Below are 23,134 nucleotides of genomic sequence, written 5' to 3'. Positions count from 1 at the left end.
TTACATCTTGGCTCTGCCACTAAGCTCAGTGATTTAGCCAGGCTTGCTCTAGATCTGTTTTCATCTGAGTAATGGGGATGGTAGTGATAATACTAACATTACGGCTTGGTTGAGGGTTACATAACACACAGAAATACAGACTAAACTGCTTGACATTATGCCTAACAGTACTGTGTTCAATAAATGTTGACCATTATTACTAAATTAGATGTCCTCGGCTTTCTTCAAGGGGCCAGCAGAACCCCTGCTGAAGCCCAGAGGACTCCTCCAGACATTGATAGCTATGCTGTGCATCTTGTCTAGACTTTTTTTTTCAAGAGAAGGGTGCAGGCAAGAGCAAAAGCAGCAGTCCCAGGCTATTCACCTTCCACAAAGCCTCCTTATCTCCGATTGGGAGGTACAGTTGCTGATTAACTCTGTTAATACAGCACAGTGGTCAGAAGGCCAAAAGTCAAAGACCTAGGTCTGAAGTCCCATAAAGAGGAAATATTCCCTCTTCACCATTACTGGGGGAAAAATACACTTGTAAGCCACAAAAAAGGCAGCACTTTTATTTGGACAACAATAATTTCAAAATCATCTTTTGAACTCAGAATCAATGGGTCTGGGTAGACACTCTAGTAGGTGAAATCTTCATTAACTGTTCGCTTAAACTAAGTAAAATTTTAAATAAACTGATTCTGTACAGCAGTGTTTTTCCACATTTCCCTGACAGGAATCACTTGGAGTACTCTGTAAACACTGCTTCACCGGAGATTAATAAACCCATCAAATTGATTCAGTCGGGCCGGGCGCGGTGGCTCACGCCTGTAATCCCAGCACTTTGGGAGGCCGAGGCGGGTGGATCACGAGGTAAGAGATCAAGACCATCCCGGTCAACATGGTGAAACCCCGTCTCTACTAAAAATACAAAAAATTAGCTGGGCATGGTGGCGCGTGCCTGTAATCCCAGCTACTCAGGAGGCTGAGGCAGGAGAATTCCCTGAACCCGGGAGGCGGAGGTTGCGGTGAGCCGAGATCGCGCCATTGCACTCCAGCCTGGGTACCAAGAGCGAAACTCCGTCTCAAAAAAAAAAAAAAAAAAAAAAAAATTGATTCAGTCAATCTGGGGTGGACCACTAATTTGTAAATTTTTATTTTTACAAATTCTTCCTGATGATTACCAAGTCTGAGAAAATTTGGGAAACACTGGAAAGTTACGGGCAAAATAACTTTCAGTCTTCTCTGCAGTTTTTAAGTCTTGAACTACTGATCATCTTATAGATAACCCACTGAAAAGTCTTCTCCAATTTTTACAAAAGAAAACTGTTTTTAACATTTGGTTTCATAAAATCTTTTCTGAAGAAATATTTTACTTTGGCTGTGTTAATTTCTGGCCCATTCGTTCTACTTCACGTTTTCTTGAAGAGTCCATCTTCTAGGAATTGAGGCATGGCAATCTAATCATTTTTAAAATAATTGGTTTCTTATTAAAAGATTGTGACATTTAATAGCTGTTGCTTGCTTTTGTCTTGCTCCCTTCCCTCGTGAAACTTAAGAAATACCTCAGTATTCTGGCTTTTCCACCTTAAATCTCATATTGACGAGCCCGTGTATGCCAGCCTCGATTTCATCGTTTTCTTTAACGGGTCCAACTCCCTTTGGCGTCCCAGTCAAGATAATATCTCCTTCTTCCAAGGTTATGATCTTAGAAACATAACTGATGATGTAGGGGATGGAAAAAATCATGGAGGATGTCTCACCCTCCTGTCTCAGCTCGCCGTTGACCTTGAGCCACAGCTTCAGGTTGTGAGGGTCAGGGATTTTCTCCTTAGGCACGAACGCGCTGACTGGGCAGGACGCCGTGAAGCTCTTGGCCAGAGTCCAGGGCAGCCCCTTCTTCTTGCACTCGTCCTGCACGTCCCGGGCGGTCATATCCAGGCACAAGGCATAGCCGCCCACGTAGTCCATGGCCGCAGATTCGGGGGCTGCGCGGCAGCGCTTGCCCATCACCACGCCCAGCTCCAGCTCGTGGTGCAGGTTGCGGCTGTACGCGGGCATGAGAATGGGCGAGCCCTCGGGCACGTAGGCTGTGGACGGTTTCAAGAACAGCACGGGCTCGCTCAACACCGCGCTGCGCATCTCCCTGACGTGGTCCGCGTAGTTCCTTCCAACGCAGACGATGTTCTTCCCCCACTCCCAGAAGCGAGACAATGGCTTGGAGACCGCCATGACTGCAACCAAGTGCCCCTGCAGTCACGCGGGCTGCACCAGTCAGCTGATGCCTACGGCAACCCGGAGAGGACCAACTGCCTCGGAACGCTGTTCTTCCCCCATCTCTCCCGCACCCCAGCGACGGCCCGTTCCAACTCGCGATCTGCATGGTGCCCGGGTGGCGCGACGCTCGGCTTCCAGGGAGCTGCTGTGCGGGGCCGGGAAAGAGGCGGAGGCTCGTGGTACAGTTCTCCCGGCCCAGCTCTCGGGCCGCCGCCACCGCCCCAGTCCCGTCCCGTAGCCCGCGGCATTCGGTGCTCGGGGAGAAAACGGGTTGAGCACGAGCGCGTTTATTGGCTGGCGGACGGTGAGAAGCGGACGCTAATTGGCTGAGGGCGGCGCAAGGCGGACGCTGATTGGCTGTGGCGCGCCGACGCCTGTGTTTTGCGGCCCCGGGTCGCCCGGCCGTCCAGCCTCGCTCCGGTCATGGTGCTGGGCCGCGGGCTGCTCGGCCGCCGGAGCCTCGCCGCGTTGGGAGCCGCCTGCACCCGCCGAGGCCTGGGTGGGTGCGGCGGGGCGGGGCGGGCCGGGCCGTGGGGCGCGGGCCCTGCGGGGCAGGGAGCGGACGGCGCGGGGCCGTCGGTTGGCGGTCGCTGACGCGATTTCTGCTGCGCAGGTGCCTGAGGCCGCGCTGCCCGGCTCGAGCGGAGGCGGCGCAGGCGCTGGAGCGGGCGCGGGGCCGCGGCTGCGGAAGGCGCTAGGTAAGCAGGGCCGGGCCTGCGTCCCCCGCGGCCTCCACACTCGGGCTGGGCCGGCCGCGCTTCTGACGCAGCCAGGGCGTCGCGTCCTGTCCCGGCCGGCGGCGTGGAGAGCCTGGGCGCGGCCCCCGGACGCCCGGCCCGCCCCGCACCTGCTGCCTGGCTGCAAGGACCGCGCTCTCGCGGCGCCGCCTGCGGTGGTCGAGCTGCCCGCCCGGCGCCGGAGCCTCCCTGTCTGGGGACCCCGCGTGTCATCCGTCCCGAGGGGACTGCGAGGCCGGGCAGGCCAGTTCTCCTGGAGGGTGCGCAGCGCAGGGCCCTGGGCGGGCGGAGGGCACAGCTCAGGGCACTGGGTGCGCAGGCACAGAGGTGTCCCTGGCAGTTTCCAGATCTCGCCGAAAGCTGTCAAGGCTCCGCAGGGGGTAAAATGTCGCCATTGCTAAGGAAAGAGCAAGGATTTTGATGTCCTCAGAATTAGAGTTTTAGGGACATTCATAAGGGCGCAGGCGGAGAGTTCGCGTGGGACTGTGGGCATCGGAAGGGCGTGCTTGCCGCATTCGAAGGGAGCCCCCTGCGTCAGTATCTGGTGCCGCCCAGTTCAAGGGAAGCTAGGTGCTGTGAAACTTCCTGATTTGAAAAAGGAGTGCAGTGACGCACCCCTGTCATTCCAGCAATTTGGGAGGCCGAGGCAGTAGGATCGCTTGAGTCCAGGAGTTCCAGACCAGCCTGGGCAACATGGGGAGATCTCATCTCTGCAAAAAATAAAATCAGCCGGGCGTGGTGACATATGACTGTAGTCTCAGTCACTTTGGAGGCTGAGGCGGGAGGATCGCTTAAGTCTAGGAGGTGGAGGCTGCAGTGACCCGTGATCGCACCATTGCACCGTAGCCTAGGAGACACACTGAGACCATTTTTTTTTCTTTTTTTGTGGGCCAAACTAAACAGGTGTCTGAACTTGGTCCAGACTCCCCTAGACTGCAGGTCCTTGGCCTCTGTTTGTACAAAGTATTAAAGTTACAAAACAGTGAGCTGGGAACATTTTCCAGGCAGTGTTGGACTGAGTGATATGGAAAGGGAATAAGGTTTCTGCTGGTACTGGCACCAGCTTCGTTCTTTTCTCAGAATAAAGGCGCTTCCATGGCTTGTCAGCTTCTTTAGGAGGCTGTGGTGGTCCCCAGGGGAGGCTGAGCACCAGTTGTAAATATTTCCTTCACCTGGGTGGTGCAGTCACCGATCTCTGCGCACTGCAACCTCCACCTCCCTGGCTCAAGCAATTCTCCTGCCTCAGCCTCCTAAGTAGCTGGGACTACTGGCGCCCGCCAACACGCCCTGCTAATTTTTGTATTTTTAGTAGAGACAGGGTTTCACCATGTTGGCCAGGCTTGTATCTAACTCCTGACCTCAAATGGTCCACCTGCCTCGGTCTCCCAAAGTGCTGGGATTCCAGGCGTGAGTCACCGCGCATGGGCAGTATTTTTGCTTATAATGTTCTGCTAGTATCGATGGAGCTCCTTTCCAGGAGGACGCCCCGACACTCCGTGTGTCTTGTCACAACCCTTCTGCACCCCACCTGCAGCCTCCAGCACCCACACTCTGCTTGCTCTACCCCTTGGGTTGGGATGGTAATGAGGCTAAGGGGAAGGGGAATATCACAGGAAGCTGCTCATACAGAAATGTAGGTATTATGTGCATGAGGAGAAGGACCTGGAAAACGCCCAGCTGGCTGTCAGAAGGGTAACTGGATATCTTTGTACAATGATTGAAACTAGAGTTTGGGCAGTTTCCCTGGCTGTGGAAATAAGGCTGGATTCCGCATTTAGATGAGCCCTGGAGACGTGTGTGTCTCTCGGTTTTTGGGTGCTGCCCATTCTGGATCCCTTTTGGGAGAAGTCCTTGCCCTGGCACCTGCCCCAGGAGTCCACTGTCCTCTCTCACCTTTTGTTTTTCCCCCCATAAAGTGGAACTGAAGGTATTGTCAGGGCCCCCATGGATTTTTATGGTTAGTAGGAGTTTCATTGCTAAAATACTTCTGCATTTACCTAATCTAAAATGCTTCTACTGGCTGGCAGACACTTTTGTCCCTTGGTCACCCACTCCTCCCACCTCCTGAGCCCTTGTGGCAGAGTCCTTTAGGGCAGTTGGATGGTGATTTTTTATCCTCCACACTGGAATCTGGGGCAGTTGTGGCCAGCTCTCCGTCTCAAAGGATGTTGGAAATAGATGCTCGGTGCTGGAAAGAAAAATCAGCACTGAGACAGAGGATCTTTCAGCAATGTGGTTTTTACTTCCTGGACTGCAGGAAGGGTACCCTCACTAGCCATCCTGCCATGAGAGTACAATGAACAAAGGAAAACACACACATTTATCACTTACGCATTTGGGGTCGTCTTTACTTCTGTGTCTGATCTCCGTTGGCTGGAGTCAGACGTCACAATTTAAAACCCGATTGGGTAATAACTTAAAACTTTTCTTAAAACAGGTAAAAGCAGTGGAGAGCTGGGACAGGCCTGTGAGCACGTCCAGCACAGATATCCTGATTAAAGTACAAGGACATAGATTGTACTACGTGCCTGTAAGCATGGCGTGTCTAACAGCAACATAGGATAGGGCTTAACAAAGTTATTAGCACACCTACTCTTTAATAAGAAAGGCAACTTTAAAAAGGAACTTTTCTACTTCCCACAAAACTGCTGATTTTTGTTCGTTATCTGCAACTCATATTCCTGCTATTCAAGAGCAAGTATTTGTTTCTTTTTCTTTCTTTCTTTCTTTTTTTTTTTTGAGACAGAGTTTCCCTCTGTCACCCAGGCTGGAGTACAGTAAGGTAATCTTGGCTCACTGCAACCTCCACCTCCCAGGTTCAAGCGATTCTCCTGCCTCAGCCTCCTGTCACATATTGGTTCTCTCTGGCTGGAGGCTGAGAATGGCTGTGAGTAACTGCATAGAACGCGGGCTGGCTTAGTCAGTGGTGGCAGCACAGCTGGCTGGAGGGCAGATGGCCAGGCTGGGGCACCTCCAGTCTGCATTCCTTTCTTCAAGTTCTGTCCCTGATTCCGGGGTGTGCGTACCCCAGAGCTGGCAGGAGTCATGCCAGACCGGTTTGTTTCACAGCCACAAGCTGGCCATCCTGTCCTTTCAGAGGTCTGAAAAAAGAAAATACAGATCATAAGTCTCAAACAGTTGATTTCCATGAATATGAGCATGAGTCAGTTTCTGTGTTTTCTTTGGGGACATACAAAGATACTCCTTTTGGTTTTGTTTTTTTTTTTTTTTTTTTTGAGACGGAGTTTCACTCTTGTTACCCAGGCTGGAGTGCAATGGCACGATCTCGGCTCACCGCAACCTCCGCCTCCTGGGTTCAGGCAATTCTCCTGCCTCAGCCTCCTGAGTAGCTGGGATTACAGGCACGCGCCACCATGCCCAGCTAATTTTTTGTATTTTTAGTAGAGACGGGGTTTCACCATGTTGACCGGGATGGTCTCGATCTCTTGACCTCGTGATCCACCCGCCTCGGCCTCCCAAAGTGCTGGGATTACAGGCTTGAGCCACCGCGCCCGGCGGTTCTTTTGTTTTTTAAGGAACAGGATCTTACTCTGTCACCTAGGCTGGAGTGTACTGGCACAGTCATAGCTCACTGCAGCCTCAGACTCCCAGGCTCACGCAATCCTCTTGCCTCAGCCTCCGGAGTAGCAGGGACTATAGGCGTGCACCACGACGCCTGGCTAATTTTTAAATTTGTAGAGACCAGGCCTTGCTATGTTGCCCAGGCTGGTCTCAAACTCCTGCCCTCAAGCCGTCCTTCTACCTCAGTCTCTTAAAGCGCTGGGATTCCCGGCAAGAACCACCGCATCTGGCCAGGGTATTTCTTTTCAGAGGAACCTAGAAAGGCTGGGAAGCACTGCAGCTTGTCCGTCCTGTCATGGAGGGCCTGGTGCAGACACCAACTGAATTGTGCTGTGTCTGCAGGTCCAGCCCTGCTGGGAGTTTTCCACCACACAGACTTGCGGAAGAGTGTGACCGTGGACGAGGGCACCATGAAGGTGGAGGTGCTGCCCGCCCTGACCGACAACTACATGTACCTGGTCATTGACGACGAGACCAAGGAGGCTGCCATTGTGGACCCGGTGCAGCCCCAGAAGGTGTGCATGGCTGTGCCTGGCTCTCCCCGCCCTCACCCCCGATGGCTTCCTAACCACAGTGTCCTTGCAGCTCTCCCTCAGCTAAGTGGAAATCAGTCACTTCATTTCTGAAAAACTAGTCTCCAGCCACTGTTAACCAAGAAGGGTGGGGGCAAGAGGCAGTGACACAGAAAACGCTGTGCTGTTAAATCCCGGGCATGTGACTCTTCCTGGAGGCTTTCTGCCCCTTGGTGCTGCCTCTGGGGGTAATGCCTTCATAGCTGGAGGGGCTTGGAGCAGTAGTGGGTGGTTCTGAGAGTGCCAGGCTGAGCAGGAAGAAGCTGCTTTCACCTGCTCTCCTGGAGCAGGGCGAGCTGGCAGGGTCAGGACGGGCCACAGCAGCGGCCCCTCCCATGCGTCCTGGGTTCCTCTGGGCACCCCACTGTGGAGGCCGGCGAGCCAGACCTGGGAACGTGATGGGCCTTTGTCCTGCCCTGGTGTTGCTGCAGGTCGTGGAGGAGGCGAAAAAGCACGGGGTGAAGCTGACCACGGTGCTCACCACCCATCACCACTGGTAAGTGCTGGTGCCACAGGGCCTGAGTGTCTCCTGGGGGTGCGGGACCAGGCTCACTTCTTGACCTGGTGGGTTCAGGGACATCGAGGCCTGTCTTTCCCCAAGCTGTGTCTGTTTTATGAGGACAGACCCCCAACAGGCTTCTGAGAAAGACCGTGGCCCCCGAGTGACAGGTCTGGTGCTCCAGTGATTCTGAGGCCCTGTGGCCTGTGGGGTGAGGGGAGAAGGCTGCAGCCTTACCCTCAGGCCTCAAGCCCCTGCTGTCTCTGGGGCCACCCTGGCTTGTGCCCCGGCACGTCCGCCTCAACGTCAGTGAGTAAATGAGTCTAGGGGTGAGTGGTTGTTTTTTAAAGCAGCCGGCTAGGCACCGTGGCTACGTGGGATTATAATCCCAGCACTTTGGGAGGCTGAGGTGGGCAGATTACTTGAGGTCAGGACCAGCCTGGCCAACATGGTGAAACCCTGTCTCTACTAAAAATACAAAAATTAGCTGGGCATGGTGGCACACGCTTATAATCTCAGCTACTCAGGAGGCTGAGGTAGGAGAATCACATGAATCCTGGAGGTGGAGGTTGCAGTGAGCCGAGATCATGCCATTGCACTCCAGCCTGGGTGACAGAGCGAGACTCTTCCTCGAGGGTTTCTATTTTTTTTTTTTTTCCTCAAAAAAAAAAAAAAAAAAAAAGCCGTATCTGAAGAGGTTGGGTTTTTTAAATCCTTAAAAACTGAAGGATGAATAAAGCACCATGTCGGGTTCCAGGGCTGGCATTCCCGGCTCAAGGCCCTTGTTTGGCTTTTGAAAATTCTTGAGGCTCTTCAAAGCTAGGAAAGTGTTTATTTGGCTCTCACTTCTGTTTGCCAAGCAAGCGCCCAAGAGCAGCCAGCACCTTTCTCCTGAGCCAAGACCTGTCTGGCACTGTCCTAGGGCCTCCAAGCTGTGGCTTCCCCAGCCTGTCTCCGGGTGAAATGAGGCCTTTTGTCCTGTCCTCGGTGGTGGGAGTGCTGTGCTGGTGGCTTGGCCAGGGTTTGATGGAAGCGTCACGGTTTAACGCAGCTGCACTGAGACCTGGAGAGTTTCAGGCTCTGTGAGTCGGGCCCCAAGAGCCTCTGCAGGATCATCAGAGGTGTCCATGCAGGGACCTGGGCATGAGGGGCGGTGCCTGCAGCCTCCCTGGCCCTTGGCCTGTGTGGCTGAGCTGCTGTCTCTCAGCACATCTGCCTGCCTGTCGTGTGAGGCCCCTGATGCCAGCATGCTTCCTCCTGGGGACCCTGGTGGTGGCCTCCGCCTAGCTGCCTGGCATATCACAACTTGCCGCAGCTCACTGCCTCTCGCGGCCTCGCTGCAGACGTCTCTTTCTAACATGGTAGTGCTTTTGAGTTCACCCAGCCCCTCTGACGTTCATGCCGGAGCATGAAGTCCTAAGCCACGCTCTAGCTTCAGCGAGATGGGGTTTGCTTATCTGTGGTGAGTGGTGATGGGCGGACTGAGGCCTGTGTGCCACGCCCTCCTGAAGGACAGGAGAGGCAGAGGGCTGTGGCCACCACTCCATCCTGTTATCTTGCGGTCCAGCGGTGCCAAGGCAGGCAGTTTCTGGTGTGGTCACTGGAGTTTCCTTGGGAGGCACACGAAGGAGTCTGTAGGGTACGTGGAGTGAGGCCAAGCCAGATGCTCCCTGCCACTGGGAGAGCTTTGGCCTCACCCTTGAAATGAAGCCCAGTCGGCAGGTGCGGGATCCTCCCGGCCCCACCCCACATCAGGGCTCTGCAGCCTACATGAGGGATTCTAGCCCAGGTGAGGCCCAGGAAGGGCCCCTTCGATTGCCCCTTTCTGAAATGCAGGTCAGGCAGGCTCCCCTGGGGAAACCTGGGCTCGAAGGAGGCTCCTCCACTCGGTGGGCATCAGGAGGCCTGGAGCTGGCCCAGTCTGGCCTCCCCTGCAGGCAGACCACCTTTAGGTCCAGCCACCCATCCCAGACACGCCCCAGGCGATTCCTACGGTGAACAGTTTGATCTTCTGCCAGTGGGGTGGCTCCCAAACTGGGCTGCACATGAGAATCACCTGGGGGCTTTCAAAAATCCCACCCCAGGCCACTCCTCAGACCTATTGCACCAGGACTCAGGTGGGAGCCAGGTGGTTCTTCGTAAAGACGTCCAGGTGATAACCCCATGCCCCACGCTCGGAACCCTGGCCACGGGATCATCCAGGTGTCTGTGATTTGCTTCCTCGGCTTCAAATACAGCCACAGGCAGGGCCGCAGGCAGCCTCGCTTGGGGTCGGGTATCTGGTAAGCATATCCAGTGATGGACAAGAAGCAAATTTTCTGGGTTGCAAGATGTATGTTTCTTTGAGAAACGTCCAGTGCAAAATAGGAATACTGTTTGACCAGGGCTTAAGAGCAGCAGGCAACCCTCGGCTCAGCAGGCAGCCCAGGTCTCCTGTTTGACTTCCAGGGACCACGCTGGCGGGAATGAGAAACTGGTGAAGCTGGAACCAGGGCTGAAGGTGTACGGCGGTGACGACCGTATCGGGGCCCTCACTCACAAGGTCACTCATCTGTCCACACTGCAGGTGAGCAGTGAGCCCTGGCGGTGGCGGTGCTCCAGCACGGCCCTACCAGGAGCAGGGAACCCTCCCCACATCCTCTCTGCTCCCTTACCGCAGTGACCCAGGAGGGCTGTCGGCGGTCCTCTGTGGCAGTGTGGACAGTGTTCTTTGTCTTGGCACAAGAAGAGGAGTGTTCAGAACATGGCTGTGTGTGGGGCTGGGAAGCAGGGTTCCGTGACCCTCAGGAGTGGGCCATGTGGGCGGGGTCTCGGTGCTAGACTCAGGCTCAGCGGGAGGGTGTCGCTCCCCTGGGAGCCTCCTTGAGCACAGCACACGGGCAGGGGTGGGGGACAGATGGGGATAGATGGGGTGGAGAGGAAAGCCGTCTTTAGCCAGATGCTGGCTGTGGATTTCGCCCAGTTTTGAAGGAGAAAACAAAACAAGTCACTTGGCTTTTTACACGCAAGTGCTCAGGTTCCAGGGGGGCCCCGCACTTGGGCGCACCCGTGGAGCGAGTGAGTTCCACAGCCCTGTGACTGGGAGTGCCTGCCCCACCTTTGTGGGCAAATCCCCTGGAGCTGAGGAGGGCCCAGGCTGCACGGTGACCCCGGGAGATGCTCTCTAGGGTGTCTGGGAGCACACGCGGTCATCTGCTTTGTTTAAGGTGGGGTCTCTCAACGTCAAATGCCTGTCGACACCGTGCCATACTTCAGGACACATCTGTTACTTTGTGACGAAACCCGGTGGCTCGCAGCCCCCAGCCGTGTTCACAGGTGCGTGTTAAGGTGGGGGTGGGGTTAGGGGTTCTTCGTGAACCCCTTTGTCTCCTGCCAGGCAGGCTCACGGGGGCAGCTTCGTGGCCTTCTCTGTTGCCCTGGTGTGAGGGGTCCATGGGGAGGCGGAGCCTGGGGCTCAGCCTCAGACACATCCAGGAGTTGGGGAGCCTCATGGCGGGCTGGCTGTTGCCTCCCACAATGGGTTTGGATCGTGGTTTGGAAGGCAGTTTCGCCTGCAGGAAGGGCTGTGCTGGTGGAGACTGCTAGAGGCAGCTGGGGTCTTGGCAGGTTTCATGGGAACAGAATCGGTTTCTTCCCGCAGGGCGAGGGGCTCGGCCCTGGAGCCCCTGTGTTCCTCAGTACCATGGATTAGGGGACCTGTGCCGGTCTAGGGGCACTGCCTGCCTCCTGGAGTCATCACAGACCCATGGGAGCCGCCTCTGGAGGTCATATGGCCGGGGGACAGCCCCGTTGTAGGCCAGCCCCTCCATGCTGTGGCCCGTGTGGGAAGGCTATGTGGAGGCTGCTGGAGGTGGGGGCTGCCTCCCGTGCCTGTCCCCCAACTGGCCTCACAGTGTGGGGTTTCACTTGGTAGCTGTGGCAAGGGGAGGTGACACAGCTCCGTGGAGCAGGAGCCCCAGGCCCCAAGGTCGCCTCCTGCCTGCTCTGCCCTTCCTTACCTCTGGAGTCTCCATGGTCTCTTGCCTGTCCTCAGACATGAGGTCTGGGACCCTTTGGGGGAACAGGTCCTGTCCTACCATCCTGTCCCATCTCTCATGCCCAAGAGGGCCCAGGGGGACTCGTGGCCTTGGCCTGTGCCCAGCACCACTGCATGCTTCTCTGCCCTGGGTGGTGAGGCGAAGTGGGGTGGCCTCTGCTATGCTGGGTGCTGAGCACACTCCTCTTGGGGGGGACAGCCCTGTTTCTGAGGCCAATGGCTGCATGGGGTCAGCGAGCTGAGGATGGCCATGAAGCAGCACGAGGAGGGCAGAGGCTGGGGTGGGGACACGGTCCTGAGGCTGAGGCTGAGGCAGGAAGGAGCCTGGGTGCTTGAGGGTGGGGTGCACCTGAGGTGCCCAGCATTGTGGGCTGCGTCCCCTGCAGTGGGTGAGAGGTGGTCTCGTCAGCTCAGGCAGGGCGGTGAGACCTTGGTCACAGGGTGGCACTGGCTGCTGGGGTGAAGGGAAGACGGGGTCCAGGCAGGAGCCTGAGAGGGGCTGCTGGGTGTGTCGGGGAGGGCTGGGTTTGTGAGCATCTCACAGCCACCACTGGTGGGACTGGGGGCAGTGAGGGAAGAGTGACTTGGGTTTCGGGTCTGCATGGCCAGTTGGGTGGTCATCAGGTGGTCAGCACTGTCAGCTGAGGCTTGGAAGGAGGTGTGGGAGCTGGAATGCGGGCTCTGAGTGGAGCCAGCCTGTGGGTGTCAGGGCAGCCAGGACCAGAGGGCAGCCAGGGCTCGGGGCCTGGGCCTTGCCGGTGAGTGTCACCCTGCTCCTGGACCCTCCTGAGTCCCAGCCACTGGCCTCGAGTGGCCCCCACCTCGTGGCTGTTCTTGTTTCCAGGTGACACCTTGTTTGTGGCTGGCTGTGGGAAGTTCTATGAAGGGACCGCGGATGAGATGTGCAAAGCTCTGCTGGAGGTTCTGGGCCGGCTCCCCCCGGACACGGTAGGCAGTGCCTCCCTGCGGGCTGTGGTGTGGGGGCCTCACCCAGCCTGCCTGGCAGGAGACAAAGGGTCTCCCTCCTGGCACCCACTCACCGGATACACCCCCGGGTATCCTTGTCCCATCCCTGAGGACTTCTGCAGGTGGCAACAGCCTTCCGAGCTCACCTGTCGCCTCTCTCCTCAGAGAGTCTACTGTGGCCATGAGTACACCATCAACAACCTCAAGTTTGCACGCCACGTGGAGCCTGGCAACGCCGCCATCCAGGAGAAGCTGGCCTGGGCCAAGGTGAGTGTGCACAGTGGGGTTGCCAGAGTAGGTAGACACTCGCGCCTCCGAGGTCACAGAGTAGGCCTGGGATTCAGGCCACTGTGGCCAGGCTTTCCCTTTACAGTGAACCCCAGGGGTTCTGTTGAGATCCCTCTGCTTCAGAGGATCCTGAGTGGGCTTCAGATGCTGCATGTCTAACAAGTGCCGGGCCTGTTTCCCACCTTGAGCAGTAGAGTCAGGCTGGCACCACGTGGCTCTGCTGGCTCCCCAGGCCACGGAAGGTGGCTCTGTGTCCAAAGGACTCCTGTTTCCATGAAGGCCCCACGTGAGCATCCATGGCATAGCTCAGGCCAGCCGAGCCAAAGAGTGCCGGTAGCAGGAGAGGGTTCTCCAGGGGTGTGTTCCCAAATTCACCAGAAACAGTGTCAGGACTGTGTATGCCTAGGTGCTCTCAAACGTGGCCTCCCTCTGCTGAGTGGAGTGAGAGTCGCTGCCTCGGACAGGTTTGTTGTTTTAAGTAAATCATCTATTTCTGTTGAGCATCTTTTTCAATTTCTTGGAGTAGAGGATTACGTTATTTTACAATATTTACTCATAAAAATCCAAACTCTAAATCTGATGAATCATAAATATTCATCTTTTTTTTCCTTTATTTGAGATGGAGGCTTGCTCTACCACCCAGGCTGGAGTGCAGTGGCATAATCTCAGCTCACTGCAACCTCTGTCTCCTGGGTTCAAGCAATTCTCCTGCCTCAGCCTCCCGAGTAGCTGGGATTACAGGCACCCACCACCTGTATTTTTGTGTTTTTTACTAGAGACAGGGTTTCACCATGTTGGCCAGGCTGATCTTGAACTCCTGACTTCAGGTGATCCGCCTGCCTTGGCCTCTCCAAGTGTTGGGATTACAGGCGTGAGCCACCATGCCTGGCCAATGAGTCTGTTTGGAGTGGACAGGTTGCAGATTGAGGAATGTTGGTGATGTTTGCCCCATGTAATCCCCTCCACGGTCAAGATGGAGAACTTTCCACTGCCCTAAAGGCTCCCATGCCCCTTCCATATGGCATTCCTGCCAGCTGTTGCTCTGCTGTGACTTCAGGTCACTTTTTTTTTTTTTTTTTTTTTTTTTTTCCTGAGACGGAGTCTTGCTCTGTCTCCCAGGCTGGAGTGCAGTGGTGTGATCTTGGCTCACTGCAACCTCTGACTCCTGGGTTCAAGTGATTCTCCTGCCTCAGCCTCTTGAGTAGCTGGGACTACAGGTGTGCACCACCACGCCTGACTAATTTTTGTATTTTTAGTAGAGATGGGGTTTCACTATGTTGGCCAGGCTGCTCTCAAACTCCTGACCTTGTGATCTGCCCACCTTGGCCTCACAAAGTGCTGGGATTACAGGCGTGAGCCACTGCGCCTGGCCTTTCAGCTGACTTTGTAGAGTTTCCCGTAAACGGAAGCATGCGACTCCGTCATCTCTGTGGCATTCTTGGCCCTGCTGATGTTGGTGAGATTCAGCCATGCTCTTTGCTTCTGAGTAGCACATCATGTGGAAATGCTGCAATTTGTTTATCCATTTGTCTGTCTCCAGGTTTTTGCTATTTGAATAAAGCTGCTAAGAACATTTGTGTACAAGTCTTTTTGTGGACATGTTTTTATTGCTCTTGGGTACCTACCTAAGGGTGGAGTTGCTGTGTCATGTGGTTAAATGTATGAACTGTTTTCCAAAATGGTTGTCCTGTTCGGCGATCCCACCACCAATTCATGAGTTCTGGGGCCTCCACACTGCGCCAGCCACTGCTGGGGCTGTTGGTCTCTCTAATTTTTACCATTCTAATGTGTGTGTGGTAGCGTCTCACTGCTTTTCAAATGTGTGTTTCCCCATGGCCATCCTCTCGTGTGTGTTGGCCTTTGGATGCCTTCTGTTGTGAAGTTTACGTTCAGTTTTTTGTCCACTTAAAAGACTGGGTTTGGCCTGTTAGGTTGCTCTCGTGAGAGTTTCTTACATCATCTGTAAACAAGTCTTGGTGAGATTTATGTAAAAAATTTTTCTCTCCCACTTCATGACTTGCCTTTTCCTTTTCTTAACACTGTCTTTGGAAAATAGTTTATAGTTTTGGTGAAGTTCAGTTTACTCTTTTTCTTTTGCTTTTTTTTTGAGACGGAGTCTCACTCGTCTGTCACCGGGGTGGAGTGCAATGGCATGATCTTGGCTTATGTCAGTCTCCACCTCCCTGGTTCAAGCGATTCTCCGGCCTCAGCCTCCCCAGTAGCTGGGATTACAGGTGCACGCCACCGTGCCCAGCTAATGCTTTTTTGTATTTTTAGTAGAGATTGGTTTCACCATGTTGGTCTCAATCTCCAGACCTCGTGATCTGCCTGCCTCAGCCTCCCAAAGTGCTGGGATTACAGGCGTGAGCCAGCTCACCCGGCCTACTCATTTCTTCTTTCATGTTTTTTTGTGCTCTAACAAATCTTTGCATACCCCTAGCTCACAAAGACTTTCTCCTGTGTTTCTTCCTAGAAGTTTCAAAGTCTTCGCTTTTATATTCACAGAAAATTTAAAGTGTTCCCTTTCAAGATGGCGTTTGCGTGAGGTGCGAGGCGAGGGTAGAGGTTCACCTTCCCGCAGTGAGATCCCGACTCGTTCAGGGCTGTCTGTTGGACGGTCCTTTCCTGCCTGGATTGCCTTGGCGCCTCTCTGCAAAGTACAGACCGTCCATGCCCGAGTCTCCTTCTGGACTCTGCTCTGTTGTGCTGGTCTATGTGACTTGCCTGGTGTCCCAGCACATCATCCTGAGTGCCGTAGCTCTGTGCCGAGTCCTGACCTCAGTAGTGTAAATCCTCCAGTGTTGTTGGTTCTTTCAAGCCTTTTGCATTTCCATTTTTAGAATCATCTTGGAGTTTCTACCAAAAAAGCTGGCTTGGCATTGGGGCTGTTGTGATAAGTGATGAGGAGAGAACTGAGATCTTTTTTTTTTTGAGACGGAGTTTCGCTCTTGTTACCCAGGCTGGAGTGCAATGGCGCGATCTCGGCTCACCGCAACCTCCGCCTCCTGGGTTCGGGCAATTCTCCTGCCTCAGCCTCCTGAGTAGCTGGGATTACAGGCACGCGCCACCATGCCCAGCTAATTTTTTGTATTTGTAGTAGAGACGGGGTTTCACCATGTTGACCAGGATGGTCTTGATCTCTTGACCTCGTGATCTACCCGCCTCGGCCTCCCAAAGTGCTGGGATTACAGGCGTGAGCCACCGCACCCGGCCCTGAGAACTGAGATCTCAACACTGAGTGTTTATGTGAGCTTTCCATTTATTGAGGTCTTTAGCGTTTCTCAGCAGTGTTTTGGAATTTTCGTGTTCAAGGTCTGGCATGTGTGATTAAATGGAACACTACGCACTTGGTCGTGATTATTTAATACTAGTTAGAAATACAGTGGACATACGTTTTAACTTCCTTGGGTGTCTTAGTCTGTGTGGTGTTGCTATAAAGGAATACTTGAGGCTGGGTAATTTATAAAAGGAGGTTTATGTGGCTCATGGCTGTGCAGGCTGTATAAGCAGCATGGCCTGGGTGTCCGCACCTGGTGAGGCCTCAGGCTGCTTCCACTCATGGCTGAAGGGGAAAGGAGCTGGTGGGTGTGAAGTGTGTGGCCAGAGCGGGTGAGAGAGGAGAGGGGGTGGGAGGGCAGAGGCACCAGGTTCTTTTAAACCAGCAGATCCTGTGGGAACTAACAGCAAAAACTCACTCACACTTGGCTGAGGGCACCAAGCCCTTCACAAGGGATTCTCCCCGTGATCCAAGCACCTCCATTCAGCCCCACCCACGCGATGGGGATCAGATCTCAGCATGCATTTGGAGGGACGGACCTCCTAGGCACAGCACTGCGCAGACACCCAGGAAAGGAGTGGCTGGGCTGGACTTGTGAAGAAACTCCCAAATGCTCCTTTCTCAGCGCTTGGGGTGTTTGCATTCTGCCAGGAAGGCGTGGGAGATCAGCTGTTCCGCATACTCCTGCCACCTCGTGGCCATGCGGGGTTTTGGAAGGAGGTGCTGGAGCCCAGTCCAGCCTCTTCTTCTCAGCAGTATCTTTCGAGCAAACATTTGTCATTTTGAGGAAGTCCAATAGATTATTTTATGATTCATTCTTTTTTGTCTTCCATTTTAAGGTCAAAAAAACTTATTCCAGTTTTTCTTTTTGGAATTTGTATAGTTGTTAAATTTAGATCAGGGTGAACCCCTCCCCCTCCCCAGTGTCTGGTGGACTTGTGATAATATTCCTGCTTTCATTCCTGATACTGACAGTTTGTGTTCTTTTTATCAGTCATGTCAATTTTGTTGATTGTTTGTTGTTTTTTTTTTTGATGGCATTTCACTCTTGTTGCCCAGGCTGGAGTGCAGTGGCATAATCTCGGCTCACCACAACCTCCACCTCCCGGGTTCAAGTGATTCTCCTGCCTCAGCTTCCTAAGTAGCTGGGATTACAGGCACATACCACCACGCCCGGCTCATTTTTGTATTTTTAGTTGCAACGGGTGTCTCCGTGTTGGTCAGGCTAGTCTTGAACTCCCAACCTCAGGTGATCTGCCTCCCTTGGCCTCCTAAAGTGCTGGGATTACAGGCACAAGCCACCGCACCTGGCCTAATTTTTTTTTTTAGACAAAGTCTGGCTCTGTCACCCAGGCTGGAATGCATAGGTAATTTTCGTATTTTTAGTAGAGACAGGGTTTTACCATGTTGGGTCAGGCTGGTCTCGAACTCCTGACCTCAGGTGTTAGATTCACCTGCCTCAGATTCCCAGTGTGCTGAGATTATAGGCATGAGCCACTGTGCCTGGCTTGTCATTTTTTTTTTTTTTGATAGAGTTTCACTCTTGTTGCCCAGGCTGCAGTGCAGTGGTGCAAACTTGGCTCACTGCAACTTCTGCCTCCCAGGTTCAAGTGGGAGGGTGGTCCTCAGGTGGGTCCTGCCTCAGCCTCCCCAGTAGATGGGATTACAGGCATGTGCCACCATGCCCAGCTAATTTTATATTTTTAGTAGAGATGGGGTTTCTCCATTTTGGTCAGGCTGGTCTTGAACTCCCAACCTCATGTGATCCGCCTGTCTTGGCCTCCCAAAGTGCTGTGATTACTGGAATGAGCCACCGTGCCAGGCCTCTGTTTTTGGGGGGGCGGGGGGAGGTAGCATCTCGCTCTGCCGTCCAGGCTGGAGTGTGGAATGGCACAATCTCAGCTCACTGCAACCTCTGCCTCCTCGGGTCCAAGTAATTCTCTTGCCTCAGCGTCTCGTAGCTGGGACTATAGGCCTGTGCAATTTTTGTGTGTTTGGTAGAGACTGGGTTTCACCATGTCACCTAAGCTGTTCTTGAACTCCTGTGATCCTCCTGCCTCGGCTTCCCAAAGTACTGGGATTACAGGTGTGAGCCACCATGCCTGGCTTGTCATTCTTTTTAATAGGTGTAAAATACACTATTGTGTGGGTGTTACCCATAATCATTTTACCAGTCTCAGTAGGAAGGACATTGAGAGTTTTCAACTCCTTTTTGACCCTGGAGTTCAGAACCCACAGGAGGTGTAGCTCTTCTGAGCTGTGCTGCAAGGACTGACCTTTTTTTTTTTTTTTTTTTTGGAGGGACTCTTGCTCTGTCACCAAACTGGAGTACAGTGGTGGCTCACTGCAACATCCAGTGCCTGGGTTCAAGCAGTTCCCCTGCCTCAGCCTCCCGAGTAGCTGGGACTACAGGTGCCTGCCACCATGCCTGGCTGATTTTTTGTGTTTTACTAGAGTTGGGGTTTCACCATGGTGGCCAGGCTGGTCTCCATCTCCTGATCTTGTGATCCACCTGCCTCGGCCTCCCAAAGTGTTGGGATTATAGGCATGAGCCACCGTGCCTGGTTTTTTTTTTTTTTTTTTTTTTTTTTCTGAGATGGAGCCTTACTCATTTGCTCAGGCTGCAGTGCAGTGGCGTGATATCGGCTCACTGCAACCTCTGCCTCCCGGGTTCAAGCAATTCTGCCTCAGCCTCCGGAGTAGCTGGGATTTCATACGCACACTGCCATGCCTGGCTTGTTTTTTGTATTTTAGTAGAGAGGGTTTCACCACATTGTCCAGGCTGGTTTCGAACTACTCAGCTCAGGCAATCCACCCACCTCGGCCTCCCAAAGTGTTAGGACCTTATTTATGCCTTTTTTTATGTGTTTAAATTTCTGCTTGCTTTGTACTTGATAGGAAAAATAGCTACTACATTAAAACTCATTTTAGGCCGGGTGCAATGGCTCACACCTGTAATCCCACCACTTTGGGAGGCCGAGGTGGTTGGATCACCTGAGGTTGGGAATTCGAGACCAGCCTGACCAACATGGAGAAACCCCATCTCTACTTTAAAAAAAAAAAAAATACAAAAAATTAGCTGAGTGTGGTGGTGAGCGCCGATAATCCCAGCTACTTGGGAGGCTGAGGCAGGAGAATCGCTTGAACCTGGGAGGCAGAGATTGCAGTGAGCCGAGGCAGCAGAATAAGACTGTCTGAAAACAAAATAAAAAACCTTTTTAATAGGTAACCCAAAAGGTTATGACAGTTTGCACTGCCTGTTTTAAAAGTGTTAACTTTTCTTCCCTCATAGGAGGTGGAAGGAGATGTCTTGGGCGTGAGAATATTGGTGGGAACAGGGAATATTACGAAACATTCTCAGGTTCTTTTCGGCAGAAGAAAGAACAGATTAGTTTGAACCCTTCATCTTGGTGTCGCCAGACCCCACTCGGTGCCCCTCCACCAGCTGAAGAGTCAGTCCTTGACCCCACTGCCCACAGCGAGTGGGGACCTTCGGGGTGAGGCCACGGTAGTCCCGAGCTTGTGCGTGGTGCCTGCAGCTTCTGTCGGAGCTGTGTCCTGAAGCCCTCTTGGTGAGGCGGTGGTAGAAAGGCCAGGACTGCGTGGAGACCCCGCTGTTGCCACCCTCTCTTTTCTTGCTAACCATTGGCCACGTGGCTGGGTTTGCATTCTCCTCCACCCCACACCCCCCACCCTGCACCCCCCGTCTTCCCTGGTCAGTGTTGCTCAGGAGGGAGACCATCTCCATCTTGAGTGGAGGTGACAAGCCGCCTGCCTGCGGGGGGTCAGGTGGCCTGCTCCCCTGGGGGAGGGAGCCCTGCCCTGCCATGCCTAGGAAGGTGCCCTGGTGCTGGTCAGTGTGCCCTTCCTCCCTGTGCTTGGTTAGCGGGTGCAGCTGTGGTGGCTTTATGACCTGTGTCTCCTGCATTTTTGTCGGTTACTACCTCCATAACTGAGATGTAAACTTCATGTGAATGAAAAGGAAGCTCTGTCTCTGTCGCCTTCTCTAGGACAGCAAGGGAAGGAGGGGGGTGCGGCTCACCCTGGATGGATGTTAGCTTCTCTTCTCCTTTGCACAGACAGACCCGCCGGGCTCTGCTCACTTTGCCTTCTCAATTAGGTGGTGTTCTGAGGGGACCAGCAGGTGTTCTGAAGCATCTATTTTGAGATGTGATCTTGCTGTCACCCAGGCTGGAGTGCAGTAGCGCCATCTTGGCTCACTGTGACCTCAACCTGTGCTCTCCTCTCACCTCAGCACCCTGAGTGGCTGGGACCACAGGTGCCCGCCACCACGCCCAGCTGATTTTTTGTATTTTTAGTAGAGATGGGATCTCACCATCTTTTCCAGGCTAGTCTCAGACTCCAGGGCTCAAGTGATCTGTCCATCTCAGACTCCCAAAGTGCAGGGATCACAGGTGTGAGCCTCCGCGCCCAGCCTTCCATCATCTTGTGAAATTCCCATGATAAAGCGACATGTTTCTCTTGCAGGAGAAGTACGACATCGGGGAACCCACGGTGCCATCTACCCTGGCAGAGGAGTTCACCTACAACCCCTTCATGAGAGTGAGGTGAGGGCAGGGGGCGGGAGCAGGCCTCTCGCGTCTGGCAGTCCCACTCCTGAGCGCACAGCCCAGGTGCGTCTGACAGCCTAGATGGCTGAGGCTGCCCTGGGGAGCTATAGCAGGTGCAGCCGCAGAGTCGGAGCACTTTTTTTCTGGGGGCACCTTGGCCAGGGCCTGGGTTCTTTTGGACCCTGGAGTTCAAAACCCAATGGAGGGGGAGTGGCTGCCGCCTCCCCATCCTCCATGTCCTACCAGGGCTGGGCTGAACCAGCACGCACTGTGCTCCCCCCCTCATTGGGGGGTGTCCTCTGCAGCAGCCCTGGCTCCTTGGGAGGGTGGTGGGCCCGTTGCTCCTGCAGCCTGCATTGTGCTGCTGGCCTCCGCAGGGAGAAGACAGTGCAGCAGCACGCGGGTGAGACAGACCCCGTGACCACCATGCGGGCCGTGCGCAGGGAGAAGGACCAGTTCAAGGTGCCCCGGGACTGAGGCCACCCTGCGCCTTCGGAGCATAGGGGGATTAGGCTCTCTTAGGTAACTGGCTTTCCTGCTGCTGATGCAGGAAATTCAGTCTTGATTTAACCTTAATTTCACAGCTCGTGGCTTGTGTTATCGAATGTTCTAATGCATATTTATAAGAGAAATTTAAAAAGTATTTATTCCCATAACTTCCACTTGCAGACTGTCGTCCTCCGGCCTTTAGGCCTCTCCACGGGCCTTCTTCCTCCTCTTCCTCCTCCCGCATGAGCCACTGCACTCCTCCCACCCACACTTCAGGTCAGGACCTCGGGAGGGTGCTCTCTCCCTGGGTTTCCTGGCTTTGCAGGGAGGGGTACCCCGGGGTTCTTCCTCCTCCCCTTTTCCAATGTCCCCTGCCCCACCCACCCACCCACCCAAGGAAGTGACACCTTTCTGGATCCCAGGTCACCATCACAATCTGTGTTGACATGGGATGAGGGGATTCTCTGGCCCTGTGAGCGCAGAACCCCATCCCCTCAGTGCCAAGGGCACTCCAGCACTGCTGCCATCCTGGGTTGGGGAAGGCCGCTTGGTGTTTGTGCCCAAAGCAGATAGTCGGGGGTCTTCACCAAGTCCCCTGCCCACGGCCAGGGGCTCTAGCTCAGAGCTGGTGGGGCTGCACCTGTGCTGTCTCCTGCCTGAGCTCCCAGCATGGGCTGGCCGGGGCTGCAGGAGCAGTCCGTGCTAGGAATCCTGAGCGTTGGGACGGCACACTGCCTCGTGTCACCCCAAGACTCCTGTCTATGGCATGAGCTGGAATCCTAGCTATGGCCCTGGCTGGGCGCTGATGGGACCGTCACACCACTTGCTGCGGTCGGCACCTTTGCAGCCTGTGCTTGTGGTATGATCTGGTCAAGCTCCCTGCAGGGAGGGGTGGCTGCATCTTCCTCCTGGAGGCAGGCAGATCCCGAGCCCTCCAGGCAGGGCCCCTGCCTCTGCGTGAGAAAGCACACACCGCCCTCTGCGGAAGCAGCCGCCTCGGAGGTGCTCGTGGCCTGTGACCCTAGGAGAGCTGGGTGGGTGGCCACATGTCATGCCCAGACGTGAGGCTCTGGCTCTGTCTGGGGGCAGAGGGTATACGTGGGAAGGACAGGAAAAGGCAGCCCCTCCAGCAGCCACAATGGGGAGGTGGGCAGGGGTGCAGGATGAAGGGACTCTACGAGGGAGGGGCACTGGGCCCCACCGGCTGTCCTGGATCAGGAGGCAGGTGATCTGTGACAAGTGTGCTGCTACTGATGTCACCTGCTCCTCATCTTGGGCAGCTCAGGACCACGAGGTGCCTTGGCTGTGGTCATCTGTCCCCCTCACTGGCTGTGTCTGGGGCTTGGTTACTCCAGCTGCCACGTGGGCCCCACCACGCTGGAGTCAGAATTCCAGACGTTTTACCATCGCACAGGAATTGCACACGTCCATTTTCTATAAAGACGGTGTTCCAGAGGGCGCCGCAGGGACCCCTCAGAGCAGGGGGCAAGCAAGCCGCGTCTTCTCACCCCCCTGCACTCCCAGGTGGCCATGCAGCCCCCATCCTGCTGCTCACCTTCCTCCCAGAGGCCCCAGTGACCAATGAGAAAGTAGTAAGTATGGGGCCCAGTGTGGTGGCTCACGCCTGTAATCCCACCACTTTCGGAAGCCAAGGTGGACAGATCACCTGGGGTCAGGAGTTCAAGACCAGCCTGACCAACATTGTGAAACCCCCGTCTCTACTAAAAATAGAAAATTAGCTGGGCGGGGTGGCACATGCCTGTAATCCCAGCTACTCAGAAGGCTGAGGAAGGAGAATTGCTTGAACCAGGGACGCGGAGGTTACGGTGAGCCAGGATCACGCCACTGCTCTCCAGCCTGG

At 54.5% G+C, this 23,134-nt stretch overlaps 2 protein-coding genes across 3 annotated transcripts; one reads left to right on the top strand and one right to left on the bottom strand.

Annotated features, from left to right (window-relative positions):
* Nucleotides 1-529: 529 nt before the first annotated feature.
* FAHD1 (fumarylacetoacetate hydrolase domain containing 1) lies at nucleotides 530-2,305 on the bottom strand. The gene has a single exon (XM_064362328.1). The coding sequence runs from the start codon at nucleotides 2,209-2,211 to the stop codon at nucleotides 1,546-1,548; it is 666 nt and encodes a 221-aa protein (XP_064218398.1). The 5' UTR covers nucleotides 2,212-2,305; the 3' UTR covers nucleotides 530-1,545.
* Nucleotides 2,256-21,440, top strand: HAGH (hydroxyacylglutathione hydrolase). 2 transcript variants are annotated; one of them, XM_021667214.2, is made up of 9 exons: nucleotides 2,256-2,755; nucleotides 6,918-7,090; nucleotides 7,579-7,643; nucleotides 10,095-10,212; nucleotides 10,853-10,961; nucleotides 12,527-12,630; nucleotides 12,814-12,915; nucleotides 20,702-20,781; nucleotides 21,162-21,440. In XM_021667214.2, the coding sequence occupies exons 1-9, from the start codon at nucleotides 2,680-2,682 to the stop codon at nucleotides 21,259-21,261; spliced, it is 927 nt and encodes a 308-aa protein (XP_021522889.2). In that variant the 5' UTR covers nucleotides 2,256-2,679; the 3' UTR covers nucleotides 21,262-21,440. The 2 variants fall into 2 exon arrangements, with proteins under 2 accessions (XP_021522889.2, XP_021522888.2); XM_021667213.2 differs by lacking the exon at nucleotides 2,256-2,755 and adding an exon at nucleotides 2,870-2,954.
* The last annotated feature ends 1,694 nt before the right edge of the window (nucleotides 21,441-23,134 follow it).

The sequence above is a fragment of the Aotus nancymaae genome, unplaced genomic scaffold (genome assembly GCF_030222135.1).
Source record: "Aotus nancymaae isolate 86718 unplaced genomic scaffold, 86718_ANA_hifiasm-v0.15.2.pri h1tg000049l, whole genome shotgun sequence".
Classification (NCBI taxonomy): Eukaryota; Metazoa; Chordata; class Mammalia; order Primates; family Aotidae; genus Aotus; species Aotus nancymaae.
This window is presented reverse-complemented; position numbering and strand designations above follow the sequence as displayed.

Excerpts from the sequence above, each read along its gene's own strand:
- FAHD1 (XM_064362328.1), bottom strand. The coding sequence starts at position 2,211 with ATGGCGGTCTCCAAGCCATTGTCTCGCTTCTGGGAGTGGGGGAAGAAC.
- HAGH (XM_021667214.2), top strand. The coding sequence starts at position 2,680 with ATGGTGCTGGGCCGCGGGCTGCTCGGCCGCCGGAGCCTCGCCGCGTTG. Across the intron at positions 7,644-10,094 it reads CTCACCACCCATCACCACTG|GGACCACGCTGGCGGGAATG; the intron begins GTAAGTGCTGGT and ends TTTGACTTCCAG. Across the intron at positions 10,962-12,526 it reads GCCCCCAGCCGTGTTCACAG|GTGACACCTTGTTTGTGGCT; the intron begins GTGCGTGTTAAG and ends TCTTGTTTCCAG.